Source organism: Paramisgurnus dabryanus, chromosome 19 (genome assembly GCF_030506205.2).
Source record: "Paramisgurnus dabryanus chromosome 19, PD_genome_1.1, whole genome shotgun sequence".
Taxonomy (NCBI): domain Eukaryota; kingdom Metazoa; phylum Chordata; class Actinopteri; order Cypriniformes; family Cobitidae; genus Paramisgurnus; species Paramisgurnus dabryanus.
The window spans coordinates 6,805,267-6,820,634 of record NC_133355.1 but is presented as its reverse complement, the minus strand read 5'-3'; the positions used below and the strand labels follow the sequence as shown (position 1 = coordinate 6,820,634).

The 15,368-nt window shown below is 38.6% G+C and overlaps 2 protein-coding genes across 3 annotated transcripts; both read right to left on the bottom strand.

Moving 5' to 3' along the window:
• Positions 1-125: 125 nt before the first annotated feature.
• zbtb22b (zinc finger and BTB domain containing 22b) lies at positions 126-8,584 on the bottom strand. The gene is made up of 4 exons (XM_065286714.1): positions 8,448-8,584; positions 5,636-5,862; positions 4,192-5,064; positions 126-4,117 (listed from the first exon to the last, which is right to left on the bottom strand). Exons 2-4 carry the CDS (start codon positions 5,858-5,860, stop codon positions 3,227-3,229), a joined length of 1,989 nt encoding a protein of 662 aa, XP_065142786.1. The 5' UTR covers positions 5,861-5,862; positions 8,448-8,584; the 3' UTR covers positions 126-3,226.
• A 1,595-nt stretch (positions 8,585-10,179) lies between these two features.
• kifc1 (kinesin family member C1) lies at positions 10,180-15,349 on the bottom strand. 2 transcript variants are annotated; one of them, XM_065286664.2, is made up of 17 exons: positions 15,230-15,349; positions 14,864-14,893; positions 14,450-14,530; positions 14,278-14,371; positions 14,120-14,176; positions 13,981-14,016; positions 13,662-13,866; positions 13,418-13,583; positions 12,954-13,121; positions 12,600-12,719; positions 12,236-12,520; positions 11,920-12,084; positions 11,442-11,580; positions 10,988-11,127; positions 10,749-10,822; positions 10,589-10,664; positions 10,180-10,500 (listed from the first exon to the last, which is right to left on the bottom strand). In XM_065286664.2, the coding sequence occupies exons 2-17, from the start codon at positions 14,873-14,875 to the stop codon at positions 10,456-10,458; spliced, it is 1,863 nt and encodes a 620-aa protein (XP_065142736.1). In that variant the 5' UTR covers positions 14,876-14,893; positions 15,230-15,349; the 3' UTR covers positions 10,180-10,455. The 2 variants fall into 2 exon arrangements, with proteins under 2 accessions (XP_065142736.1, XP_065142742.1); XM_065286670.2 differs by having other exon boundaries at positions 14,864-14,890.
• Between the last annotated feature and the right edge of the window lie 19 nt (positions 15,350-15,368).

The window sequence follows — 15,368 nt, the reverse complement described above, 5'->3', positions numbered from 1 at the left end:
TACACCACTGATAATATAAATATGTGCATTATATTGCATTTCTGTCAAGAGATTCTTCGAAAAGTTACACAATGCATCTTTGAAATGCAGCGCTTCCAACTTAAAATCAGAAAAGGGACAAGTCACAATTTTAAGTTACTTTATTTACTTCTGCCAAAATGTGTAGATTGTGTCATTCAATTTCCAAAAGTAGATCAGATTCAACACAATGAATGAAATAATTGTATTTTTAGTACAGAATACAGACGTGTATAACCAGATTACTCAATAAGCAAGCACTGAATCATGCTTTTCATTCTCACCGTGGATATTTTTGAGTCTATTTTGAAACCTTATTCTCACTTTACTTACTAGTCTGAAATATAAAAGAAACTGAAATGTGTGGATAAGCAACAGCTATATGATTCTCTATATGTCAGAGGTTTTATCATAAGATATTGTAAATATGTTAAAGTCTGAGGTATCTGGTTCTCACAGGATTATTTAAATGAACTATTAATTGAGCATCCACACCACATGCCACCTAAAACATCAATCACAGAGGCAGTCATATCAGGAGAACAGATCCAAATCTAAGCAACATCATTTAAGTTCTACAGAATTACTTTCATCTCTCTTAACACTCTTCATAATTCACTCAGACATTCACACTCGTTTGGCATTTGCATACTTCATAGATTTACTTTTCAAACATTGTGAATCTCGATAGCCTTCATGGAAGGCAAACTCTTGTAATCGATCACTATTGTAAGCTACATCTAAAGTCCAACAGTTCAGTAGTTGGATGTTTGGTGCTTGGGTCTTAAACTTATGTTCTTATTTTAGTCATGTTTACTGTTTAGTTATCCCACAATGTGTTTTTCGAAGGGTCCAAGCAGGACTAAATGTAATAATTTAGAATCAACATTTGAAATATACAACATTGAATAGTATATTGGTCAATATTGGAGAGCCCCCACAATGTAAGTTATGGCTGCAAGATATAAGTGTAATATCGCAATGTAGTCAAAGGCTGTGTCCGAATTAGCCTTCATTCATTATTCCCTACATTAGTTTGCTAATATAGTCCACTTGAATGAGTGAATGAAAACGAGTCCGACTGAGAGATTTCGCACACAGAGACCTTGTTCACACTGTCAGTCCAAATCTGATTTTGGTGCATGTCTGATCAGAATCAATCACATTTAGGACGTGTGAACGACCAAAAACCACATGAAATCTGTTTTTTTTCTAATCCGTTTCAGGCTACTGTATTTTCCGGACTATAAATCGCACTTTTTCATATTTTGGTGGGTCCTGGAACATGAAGTCAGGTGTGAATTAATTTGTATGAATCAAGAGATACCATTACCGTCCGCTCTATGCTGCTCCTGTATTTATGTAATTCAATGGATTCAGTGATGCGGAATGACTTCGGGACCTTTTTGAACTTGATTTGGCTTGTTGTGTTAATTTAGCCAATTCAGCCTCCCAGGTAAGTTCTGTATCCTATTGTTTATCGTGTAAATAACTGTTTATGTTACTTTAACATGTACGTACACCTATTCAGCTTGCTGTTTTGTGCTATTGTTTAGTTGAATAACTTGCCTTTCCAGATTAAATGTCTGTTCTTCGGCTTGGATTTTGTCAGATCGGATCTGAACAGTTGTGATACACAATATTGACAGCGAGTATGTCAAATCGGATTTGCACCAAAATCGGATTTGGACTGACAGTGTGAACAAGATATTCGACTACTTTATAGTATTAAATAAGTGCACTCGATAATTTTGGACACCACTACAAAATGGCTGTCTCTTCAAATAGTGCACTATTTAAGGGTACAAACCCTTTTACAGCCCACGTGATCAAATCGTTCCCACGCATTTTGGCAACGGAAGTGGTGGTGTTCCTCAACATGTTAGCAAGTTTATCAAAACAGTTTCTCAGCATCAAAATGTCTGGTTGTTGCATTTACGTTGCACTAATCGAAATTCCAACAAGGGGCTTAAGTTTTATAGGATTCTGACAGGATCGCGTCCGGATCCGGTAGCCGGATACCATTTAATAAAGTCAACTTTTTAAAACAACCTTTTCCGTCTGTGTTACTTAATCCGCTCGCGTAGCTTGACACGCTGCTGATTCTCGCCATACTTCGTGCCAAAATCCGTGCGCCTACGTTTCTACGTCATCAGTGTGAAAAACAGTAAAAGGGTCTATATGGTGCTATTTTGGACACAACCAAAGTTTTAGGTTGATTCAGATAGCAGAGCTAGATAGAGAGATTGATGTGATTATATCAAAATAAATAATTAAATCAATTTTTCAAATTGAATCCATATTTGTACCGTCTATTAAATATCGCATTATCTAGCAAGTTACCATATTTCTCTTCCATATCTTGCAACCCTGCACTGGTTTATGGTGGTTACGACCATGGGTAAAAGGGCACATCTAGTAAAACTATTAATTTAGCGTTTAGATCCAACCACCTACATGCCCCTAAACTTTCCTGTTCTATAAGCAGTAAAAACAACAAAGTGTAGTGATTTCCTATTTCTGTCGGCTATCTATCTAAGAAATCTGTACATTAAAGGGCTAGTTCACCCAAAAACAAAAATTCTGCCATCGTTCGCTCACCCTCAAGTTATAAAACACCTGTATATAGATATTTTGAGAAATGTTTTTGGGCACCATTGACTTCCATAGTATTTGTTTGGTTCTACTATGGAAGTGTAGGGTGTTCCTGCTTACAAAAATCTTCCTTTGTGTTCAGCTGAACAAAGAAATTCATCTTGTGGATAGTTAATGATAACAGAATTTTCATTTTTTGGTGAACTATTCATTTAACATTCAGGAGGGAATATACTATGTGAAAGTACATTAAAACTTCACATCTGAGATACAGTAATGTACACAACATAATCGTACAGAACAGAATGGCACTTTAGAGTAACAGTGAACACACGTTCTGTGCTAGTGAGGCAGTTTGTATGCAAAAGTGACCGATTGAGTCACCATAGCAGCCTGGTCTTCTTGAACATCTTTAAGAAGTAGACACACAGGTGAGCCAGCAATGGGCACTTTGTAATGGGTATTATTTCCAAACACACCACGTATGGCACACTCACGCAAAACTGTCGAGGTATCGGATTGTTTATCAGATAATTGTGCATGTGGTCCCTTCTTAGACGTTCACAAGTTTTGAAAAACAGTGGTACTGGAATGAAACATAGCATAGCTTAGTCTATGTGACACTGCTTTCATCGTCATTCCCCTCACACACTTCCTCCACACGACCGCCACCCAATACTCCAGAACCGAGGTTGTGCACCCCACTTTGAGAACCTATTCCTAATAGAGGCCCCGGCATGCCGAGACACGAGCCCCCGCTGCTACTAATTGAATGTTGAGGAGATAAAACCGAGACCCCGCTTCGACTCTGACTGGGCTCACCGCTTGAGAGCTTCAAGTGATGGGGCGGAGAGATGACAGAGCCATCAGACGCCATCCTTGTGCCCCCGCCGCGTCTCTCACAGTGTGAGCGGTGCCTCATAAAGCTGTCGCGCCACATGAACTTCTTCCCACAGCTGTGGCAATCATAGGGTTTCAGACCGGTGTGCGTCTTCATGTGTTCGGTGAGATGATGCTTCATCTTGAACTTCTTGGAGCAGACGGGGCAGTGGAAGGGCCGTAGGTCCAAGTGCATGTTGATGTGGCGGTCTCGCATGCTTTTGTGCGTGAACGTTTTCCCGCAGTGACACATGAAGACCTTGCCTGACCCACCACCCCCTCCGCTGTCCAATCCCTCGATGCCGCCGCTCAAAGCTCCTTGGCTGGGTAAATTTACCGCTCCGTGCTCAAGGCTGCCTTTCAAGGACGCACCAGACATTCCTCCTGTGAGACCTAATTGAGATGAAGATTCAAGAGCAGCCTGATTGTACAGAAGAATTTGGTTTCCTTGCATATCCAGAGGAAAGAGCTGAGCCCGGGCGGAAGTGGACTGAACGGGGCCGAGCAAGGCAGAAACGGACCTGGTGGTACATTGAGTGGGATTCTCAGGAGGATGAGAGGACGTCTGGTCCATCAAACCCCTCTCAAACTTGAGGTAGTCTTCTGAAGATTGGCAATAGTCAACCTGTGGGGAAATAAAATTGAATGAGAAATAGTTAAACATGCTTTTTTTATTAAGTGGGAAAAGATGTGTCTCACCTGTGCCTCCATTTCAGCATCTTCTCGGAGGCCGGATAGAGTCCTTACATTTGATATGTTAAACGTCCTGTCTCTCTCTCTGATCATCTCCATCTCTCGTTCCTCTTCATCCTCACCTCCTTCCTCTCCTGACACCACGATGAGGTCATCATCCCTCGAGTGCTCCGTCTTCACCACCACCCACTGTTTTCTTGGCATGATGCTTGGCTGACTATACGACGGGCGTTTTTGTGATGGCGATGCATCTCCATCTTGATATGAAGAAACTCCAAAACTGTCGCTCACACCAACCTCTTGATCCAAGACGGAGATTGAACTCTTCCGCTTCCCACCTCCCCGTTCTCTTTTCCTCTGAAACAAAAGCTCATCGTCTTCCTCATCGTCCTCAATCAGAAAACCTTCCTCTCCACCGGAGGGAGTGCAGTAGGTGGGAGTAGAGTGGACAGCGTTTTCTCCTACTGCTCCGCCGGTGGTCACCATCGCCCCTCCGAAGTTTCCCTCTCTAGGACTGAAGTAGTTGGTGCTGCTGGGAGACTGGCTCTCGCTAAATGATGGTCGGCTAGGAGGTTGAGGAGTAGAAGCCGTATCTTCTCCATCCGCCTGGGCAACCTTGATGGTGCCACTGAGCCCAGCGTTCACCTTTTCGTCACTTCCCTGAGGTCCACTTGAACCTCCTCTCCCCTCTTTGAGAAGCTCAGTGCATTTGTCCACAATGTGCCACATCTGAAGCACGCTGCCGACCGTGAGGTAGTTCACGATGTCTTCACGAAGCAAACGCAGCTTGCCTGTGTAAGCACAACTCAGGACACTCTCAAAAGCAAGGGGATCCATGACTGCTGGGATGGAGACGGTGGACATGTTCTTCAGCAGCACCTTGTGTGAAGACAAACATTTCAAGATGATTATTTAGGACTGCACAAGTTATCTCCATCTCTGTTTCACAAAATAATGAAAGTTATACCGCTTTAAATGATTACTACACTTTAACAAAAAATCCTGAAGTTTTAAAAAAACGAAGTTTTATGAGGAAAACATTCCAGGATTTTTCTCCATATAGTGGACCTCAACAGTTTACAATTTCAATGCAGCTTTAAGTTTCTCTAAACGAACACAACCGAGGAAAAAAATGACAATCATTTTGCAAGATAAGACCCTCATGGGATAGTTTTGAGCTCTTTGAAGCTGCACTGAACTGCAAAACGTTAAGGTCCACTAAAGTCCACTATATGGAGAAAAATCCTGGAATGTTTTCCTCAAAAAACTTATTTTCTCCTCGACTGAACAAAAGAAGAGACATAAATATCTTGAATGACATGGGGGTGAGTAAATTACCAGAATTTCTTTCATGAAAGTGGAATATTCCTTTGTAATCACATGAGATTGAACACATGATTGGTGCATTTTCATTTTTGGGTGGACTAATCTTTCAAAGAGAGGGACAAACCTGGTCATGGAAGTAAGGAGACGATGCAGCCAGTACACATCTGTGGGCTTTAAACACTTGACCCTGCACATGAATGGAGAGATCACAGAGATGGCCTTCCTCACGCTGCCGATTCAAACTGTCAAGGACTGAAGACTGCACGCTGGGGAAGCAGACCTGCACCACTGAAGCAGTGGATGAACCTGCCGAGTCACCATAATCTTCCTCCACTGTGACCGACTGCATTCCTGTAATAAAGAGTTTTGATAAGCGTTCATTTTGATCCAAAGAATTAAGAGGATGTAATGTTGTGTCACTTGTGGTAGACTGGATTCTCATTCGTGGTTACATTTACATTTAAATACAGTGACGCTCGTGACTGCTCATCCGAGGGGCGCTTATTCAAAATAATTGTTATTTTTTTGCACGTCAAGAGATCCTGTGTGCATCACGTTTTTTGTCAAAATAAGTGTCTGCTGCACACGGGTCAAAACCGTTTATGATAAAAGAGACGCTCATGTTCACAAAATACACGCAAGACACTCCCTTAACAGTACACCTTGATTACGCATGAGATTATGCGAGTATCTGGCAAACGCGAGCGTCTCTTTTATCATAAACCCTTTAGACGCGTCTGCAGAGGGCACATATTTTCACAAGACACGTGACGCACACAGGATCTCTCGACGCGCAGAACACATATTTTGAAAAAAGGAACCACACACATGAAGGGCTACATTCATGTTGTGACAAACTTTGCATCGAGCCCCCTCAAAAAAAGAAGTCACGCCACCACTGTTTAAATATTTGGCATAAGCCTTCAACCAAAGCAAATGGAATGTATTAAGCTATACATTTTTATCAGTGTAAGTATAGCCCTTTTCATGAAGAGATTCTGGAAAATACATAGATAATAAGTCCTGGATTTGTCCCGGGATCGTTTGATTTTGGTTCGTTCACACTGCCAGTGATATTCTGGATTATGTTTGTGAAGAGACGTGAAGTCAATCGTGAACATTGTTAATCTGCATTTAAAACTCCCGGTCAAACAGTTGCATGATAACCGTCACTGCGATGACACATGCATCCTCACTAAAGCCCTGGATACACTGCACGATTTTTGCCTATCGTGGTGATTTCTGTGATCGTGGCTCTTCATCGGTGGTCTTATATCGTACAGTGAGAGAGGTCCAAAGATGGCCGTTTTCCTGGTCTTGCTCCCAAAGAAAGCCTACGATAGTTTTCTGACAGTGTCAGAAATTCGGCATGATCAACGCACATTGATCTAAAGGGGGATGCACACCGGACGAGAATGAATCTAAAAACAGAACACATTATTTGCTATGATTGTACGCACACACGCGGCAGCTGTCTGATGGGACTCTGGACAATGGTCAAATCAATGTCGCACCACAGAGCGCCACCCACATAGTTTAACATTAAATAACATCATATTTGTCCCAAATCCTTAGCGATTAACATTGGTTGCTAACATATATTTTGCATTTAGAAGTAGACGCTATCAGACTAAGTTTGCGCTATTTAATGTGTACGTAACCTCCGTTGTCCTAGACACAACGCGGCACTTCTCGTCTGGTGTGCGACCTCCTTAAGCCTCCGACTCAATAGGTGTCATCATCGTACAGTATACGTGCTTGTCGTACCCAAGTTTAAACGATCCATGTTGCACAGTGTAATAAGGTATCACATGGTGTATCCCAGGCTTTAGAGACATTGTTTCTGCCTCTTGCACACATTCAGTGTCCAGCACTGATACCAGCAATGTTACTAGGTCCTCATCCAGGGATCAATTTAGGATGCTTTGCGCTCACATAATTTTTCTGTAAACACCACATGTCAAATGTCTTAAAATAACCACCAATGTCTGTGGTAACCGTGGTATAAGCGGAATAATTGACTCCAGTGCTTTGAATTATTCGCAAATAATGCACACCCAGGGCATTACCACCTTGGGTGTGCATTATTTTTTAATAATTTAATACCAGTCTTCAATTCTTCCTTACATTAACATATACATTAAGTATTTACTAAATGTTAAAATCTGCTAACTTTTGTTGCATTCCTAACTGAATACAAATAATGACTTGGTAAGAATCAGTAAAATATAGCTTAATATTTTAGTAAGTTAGTGAGGCCCTCATATTAAATATACTCAAACCTTTACACACATCAATATGTAATATAAATCACATAAACATTGTATAAAGCATACACTGTTTCTGTCAGATATAGCATAGTAGAAATAATATATGTAACATAACATATAAATAAAATATATATAAATATAGGAGTTATTGTTAGTTTATTCTGAACAGTCCTCTCAAAACACAGCCGTTTATATGGCTAGGTCCAAAGAACAAGGGCCACTGACCTGACACTGCACTGTCACTTTGTTGACTTTTGGTGACACATACTTACAGGTTTAAAATTATTACTTTTCTTATTACAATTTTCTCCATCTGCTATAAATGTAGGACCTATATCTCCAAGTCTTTAATGTACACAGTGGCACAAAGATTACATTATGCCGCGAAAGTTGCATTGATGTTTGACCAATATCTCGCGGCTTTGACGACTTGCATTAAAGTTTAAATCGCCAACAACAAACACACTGGATTTCTGTTTTGTATGACTACGAAACATATAAATACACATTATTATATATAATATATTTCAATCCGGAATTCGCGAAGTGTTCGTGTTTACATTAGCCAGCTGCTACGACACCAATCCATACAGCGCGTGGCCTTAAGAAACATAAACGCGGATTGTGTTATAAATAAGTCTCGGTTTATAGATTAAGAGATTTTACCTGTTTAAATATCTCCGTCAGACGTCAACAAACGGATTTTCATAATGTTAAATCAATCTTTCCCACCGTGTCGATCTTAATGGTGGACTGACAGCGGGGTTGAGTCTGCAGACGGACCGCTGCTTTTACCTTTAAGAATCCCAGACAGCTCCAGACTCTGCCGACTAAAAACACTGGAGCACTGTTGCCATAGCAACAAGCGCTTTAAAACCCCAAAAGCTGGAAAAAATTATGACTTTGAACATCAAAACTTTTCAAAGTTTTTCGTCGGTCAGTCGAACCCCCTTGACCCACATTATTTACCTGAAGTATCCCCTGAAATTAAGTAACGTTAAATATTTTAATGATAACAAATTTGCATGTTTGACTTTAAAAACATGTTTTTTACATTCATTTGAAAGTTTTTATCAGTAGTATTTTACGTAGTTATTGTCAGTTTTACTTGTTATTGTACCTTCAGGTAATTTTCTTTTATTGGTACATTACACAATATATTTTGCAGGTCCTCATTGGTCTGATATGTAAAGTTGTGTAAACAAATAAAATATTTTGTTTTACATTTTATGATTTCATTGTTATAAATTATTTTTCATCAACTCACAAACCCTGCATTTCCTCCGCGAACCACCAGGGGTTTTCGAACCCAGTTTGGGCAACCCTGCACCAAGACCCAAGATTAAAAAAGCACTAAAAATGTGTCTCTTTTTGAAAACTGCATCTTTCATATTTGCATTAGAGGTTATTATTGTCTACTTTTAAGAAAAAAAATTATACAATTATTATTTCTTCCTCACAATTCATAATCACTAGTTTAATTCTCATTTGAAAATGTAAGGGTTGCTTTTCTGAAATAAGACCATAAGTAAGGGTGTGCATTATTTTCTTATAATTCAATGGCCCGTCATCAATTATTCCTTAATTATAATATGGTTATCCAAGGTCAATTTTGGAAACAATCATTGGTATTTTCAAACCAAAACATTTCCTAACATCAATGTGAATGTTCTACAGTAGAGGTGCCCAAACTAGGACCCCACGGTCCAAAGTTGGTTCGCAATGACCTTTAATTTGGCCCATCATGCCACACGAGGTAAGGAAAAATGATAAACGTCATTGATGCAGATGTTCATATTTCTAATTAAACATTTTCTAAAATGTAACATTTTTGTTTCAAAGGTACATTCCAAAAAATGTATTGAAATTAAATGAAAGGAATTAAAGTGAATGAAGGGGAATTAAAAAAAAAAATTGGCAATTTTTTTTACAACAGTTACCTTTGAAAATAAAACTGCATTAGTTATGCATAATCAGAGAAATGTTTGCTTATTTATTCTTTAAAGGGATAGTTCACCCAAAAATGACAATTTGGTAATTATTTACTTACACTCATGTTGTTACAAACCTGTATGATTTTCTTTGTTCTGATGAACACAAAGGAAGATATTTTGAGAAATATTTGTAATCAAACCGTTCATGGACCCCATTTACTTCAATGGTATTCTTTTTTCCTACTATGTAAGTAAATGGGAACCACGAACAGTTCAGATACAAACACTCAATATCTTTCTTTGTGTTCCTCAGATCAAAGAAATGTATGCAGGTTTGTAATAACATGAGTGTAAGTAAATGATGACAAAATTTATTTTTGGGTGAACTATCCTTTTAATTAAAAAATTATAAATCAGAAGAATCAGAGCAACTTTAATATAACACAATGGGCAGAACACAAAAGTAAATGAGTTTCCAAACTTTGTCCACTTGCCAAAAAGTGCCAAATATGGAACATTTATTGAGTTCACTTACAAGCTTTCTTACAATATGCATTTGATGGTTGAAAAACGGATAAAAACTGGTATGGCAATTAAACAGTACATTAAAATGCATCACATATATAAAAATATTTCACAAAGCAGAGAGGTTAAAGATGTATAAATGACAGAATCAGATAAAAAGTTAAAAACATTTACAAAAAAGACAACAGTTGAGTTTAGAAAAATCATGGCTAAAATTACTTCCGATTAGCCGAAGCTGTTCCAATGACACAGTCATTCACCTGCAACACATAAACCACATGAATGTTTATTTTTATTAAAATTCTGAACTGAAAAAATATATGTTTTTCATTATCATTCAACACTGACCTTGCTGGCAAACCGCAGAGAATTCAGACTCTCACCAAAGCTCTCTTCCTCAGGTGATATATTGACAAACATCAAACTAGACATAAAAACAATTAAATTACAAAAATTATGCATCTATATCTCAGAAAAATCCTAAATGAAACAAACATGTTCTGCTTACGTTTTGCTGTTTCCGCCAAGGCAGTTTTGCAGAAGGTAGGTGAGCTTTGAGTTACGGTAGGGAACAAAGCTGTCCTGTAAAGGTTAAGAGATAAAATAATGCTTCAAACACTATCATAATAACACAGTTAGGTAGTATTTTATTAAAAAAAAGTGTATAAATGTTATAGAATTAACTTAGAGTATTACTTACTCATACACGTCAATATTAAGATTCATATTATTTATACATAAATGTACCTTGTTGGCCAAAGCTGCAATCACAATCCCCAAGTTAGTGAGAGAAGAGTTGATGGCGGTCATTTCTTTGAAGCGTTCTCCTTGTGACTGACTCTTCTGTACCCTTTCACTTCCAGCCAAGTCCACCAGACACAGTGTGGCTAAACAAACAATCAAAACAAACATTTAATAAGCACCATTCAGCTTTCATTCGTTCCTTTATATCAAAGACCAAGAAAGCGCTTTTACTATACAGTTTGTATTATTACAGCAATCTCTAATCTCAACCTTTATTTCTTTAACCTTTAAAATATCCAATCTCCTCACATTAATTATGTAATTAGTTTTTTTGTTTTTGAAGACTGCTCTTAATAGGACCACTGATCCTCTTTAATGTACTTTTTCGATTAAAAACATGGCTGGCTAGTTGCGCGACTTTCCTAAAGGGACTTTGGTTGTAATATAAGGTACATACATTTGCATTTGGTGTCTCGATCAGTGTTTTCTCCCTCTATGTCTAGCTGGAACACAGAGTGAGACCGAGAGGAATGATCGTTCATGCCGGTGCGCGCAGTCGAACGGTTTTGGTTTGCCAACATGATCAAATTCTGTACCTTAAACACAAAGAAATAAAGCCACGCAAGTAAAAAACAAAGGCAAGTATGAAGAGACATTTCTGAAACTTAGCTTTGTTAACATGTGGAATACAAAATGAAAGTATTAGTTGAACTTGTGACTTAAATATTAAAGGGTGCTTTATTTATATTGATATATTCTTATTCCCTCCTAAAATGCACAAACAATTATAAGAAAAGCACTTTATTCCCTACATATTGTAGCACGATCAAAATATTGTGCAGACTGTATGAGCGGCCTAACATGGCAGTTTGTGATCCATGCAGTAATTCACCTTCACATTGTCAGGACTTTACAATAAATAATTGAAACACTACCTCATCCTCATTGTTGACTTTTTGGTAGGTCAGGTTAGTAACTGTGATCTCATTGTTGGAGACCTTTCTGATCTCATGCTCGGGTCTCTTATTTGGTTTTCCCGTATACAGAAGGTCTCGAAGAGTCTCGTTGTAGATCTCCACAAAGCTGGCAGTGAAGGTATACTAATAGAAACAAAGGAAGAGCCCATTTATAAACCAGATATGTAATGGAAAGCTAAATCACAACATATATAAGTTTTTACAAACAAGACGCATAGACTGGACTTAAACTTATTATGGTAAATTAAGTTATCAATTTAGCAGCTGAAATTACCTTCCATCCTTGCTCACTGAGTGCTTTGGCACACTTAAATATCTGCTGGACGGCACGAGGAATAACACCCCATTTTTCCTCCATATCACCCCCCTCCATAGTAAAGGTCTTCCCGCTGCCGGTTTGGCCGTAAGCGAAGCAGCAAACGTTGTACCCATCCAAAGCAGATTGCACCAACAAGGAAATCTCTTCGAAAACATCACTTTGAGTAGTGCGTGGCCCAAACACACGATCGAAGCTGAAGTTATAGCTTTTCTGTGTATCGGCTGTGCGACCTGTATGTGACTGGAGATGAAAAGGAAAGTTGTGGAGTTTGATAACATGCTTTAACTAGAATCCAAGAAACTGTGAGAAATTAATTTACCTCCTCCATTTTGGCCAGCGTAAGAGCCTTGTTATCATGCGCCGGCAACTGGATATGTGGAACATCCGACTGATTCCCGGTCAGCAATGGGCGGACCCTACAAAAGACTCTGATGTTACCCTAAGAATAGAGAAATGGAAAGAATGTAAACAGACAGATGTGTACATGGACACATGCATGAAAACTTTAAGGCATTTTAGACACAAAATATTACCATCTTATTTTTTTAATATTCTACCAATGCCCATATTATACAGTGTCTTATGCACTTTTCTTTGTATAAAGAAAAAAATATAATGAAATAATGGTCATTGTGATCGAATTTGAACCATGCATGGCTTCATCACTGCTTACTTTCAGTTCCTGAATGGTGTTGTGGAGTTTCCTTCGCTCCATTTCTCCAAAATGAAGCTCTTCTCGTTGACGGGTCACGGTCTCTTCAAGGTTCCTGACCATCTCCTGACTCTCCTTCAAACTGTCCTGACACCGGCCCAATGCGGAGGTCTGAATGGAGAGCTGAGTCTGAAAAACACAAAGGAAGACTACCGTTTAACCATTCAAGCATACACAACTTCCAGGAAACACATAAAAATTGAGTGCTAAATATAACCTAGCCATTTACATATTGTGAAATGAACATCTCTGGTCATCTCATCCCCAGTGGTCATGTATAAGGCATGTTTGCAATTATTTATTTGCTTTTTTATTAAAAGCAATGCACAGTGCATTACAAATTATACACTTTTTAATCAGTGTGCGTGTTACTTTTTGCGCTGCTAATGCAATGCTCTTCCACTGAGCTACACCTGCACATTTACCTGCACATTGCGGAGCTCAGACTCCAGATGGTCCCTGAGCCCTTCCAAAACCTTGTGCTCCTCGGTAAGCCTGTTGAATTTTTTCTGAAACTCATCTCTTTCTTTAGACGTCTGCTCCAGGTCGTCCTTTACAGTAGCCAGCTTTACCAGCTCTTCTTCACAGTCCCTACAACAGAAGGATTCATATTAGATAAATGCCGTGCCACCAGTTTAGGGGATTTATTCAGTTTCTCAATACACCAACCTGAGGCGCCTTTTGAGGCTGTTATTTTCCTCTTTTATTTCAGCTTCACGCTTTTGGACTTTTGTTATGGAATCTTTTAGATTTTCATTCTCCTGGTTTACAGTTTTCACTTTGCTCTGGTAGTTTTGGACCTTGGTCTCCATGTCACTGACTTTACCCTTCAGGTCCCATGCGGGCCTTCGTGATGCAGCTGAACCTGCAGGTGCTACAAGTAAACAAACCTAATTAAGTCATCTTATGAAATCAGACAATTATTATACTATTGCATTCTGATTAAGTTATTAAGATTATTCAATTATGCAATATAAATGCATGTTACCTTTAGCAACCGCTGCAATTGGTTTCTTTTGTTCACCTTAATGCAGAGACAATATCCATGTTAAGTTTATAAATTTAGTTACATTATATCTCAGACGTGATTTATTAATATTTGCATATAAAGGAAGGCTTTTAAATACCTCTTGATGGGGCAAGAGCCACTGTTGCAGCTCCAGTTGGACGAAGAGGTTTGGCTACTGAAGAGAAAGAGAGAGACAATATAAAGACTCCATGCTTTGATATCTTAGTCAAATAACCATAAACCGTTATGATGAGATGATAAGCAAACATTACTAACCAGGAGCTTTGACAGGCACAGGACGTCTTGCTGGCACAACACTAGCCGGTCTGAACCTCTGAGGCGGCTCTGTGTCCACCTTGCGCATTTTCTTCTGCAGAAGCAGTTTGTTTATTTAGTATATATTCAAAACAACAAAAAGTGAAATAATATAAAGTAAATAAAAACAGACCTGCGCAGGCTGTTGCTCCCCGTCCGAGCTAGAGGTGAGGGCACGTTTCCCAGACATGACTGGGAGACGAGATGATGTATTCTAAAAAAAATAAGCAATATATTTGACAGAAGGATGTAATTGGCTTTTAAAGGCACACGCTGTTTTGCATGTATAACAGCAGATTGTAAACACTTGTGAAGCACTTCAAGGAAGTGCAGGGTAAAGTATGTAACTTTGTATAGTTTTGTATAGGAGTTATGTATTAGCTTACTACTTACTTTGCTGTTGTGATATGCATGCATGTAATATTTTAATGTATTGTAAATATAAATGTAAGTTACAGTAATGGCATATTGATTTTGAAAGAATCTGAAATTTTAACTTCTAATTTATGAACAAATGTTTACATGTTAATACAAGGTCTTAACTTACCTCTTTGTTCATAGATCGTGCTCAATTCTTCTTGAAGACAAACCCAAAACAAACAAAAATCCAAAACGTTAAAACTATTAGTTAGTCTGGCAGATTTATATATATAAAAAACACACATTTTATTGAGCATCACTGATTTAATAAATCGATAGCTGTAAATATAAACAGTCAAAAACAAACAGTAGTTACGAACAAGATCGTAGCATTTACAACGTTAGCTGATGTCAGTCGCTTAGCTTTACGAAAACACAACATTCGCCCAATAAGCGGTACTTTAATATAGAAAATTATAAATATATGCAGCAACGTTTTAACTTACAATACTTCTTGCGCATGTATAGAAATTTTTTTAGGAAAACAACATACCTTTTATACACGAAATAAACAACACACCCCAATACAGCACTGTTCCGTAGCCGTTTGGATTTCAAATTGAAAATGTGTTTAGTGGCGGTTCAAGGTGCGCTCTCATTGGTCGAATCTAAACCAATCAATACGAAGCACA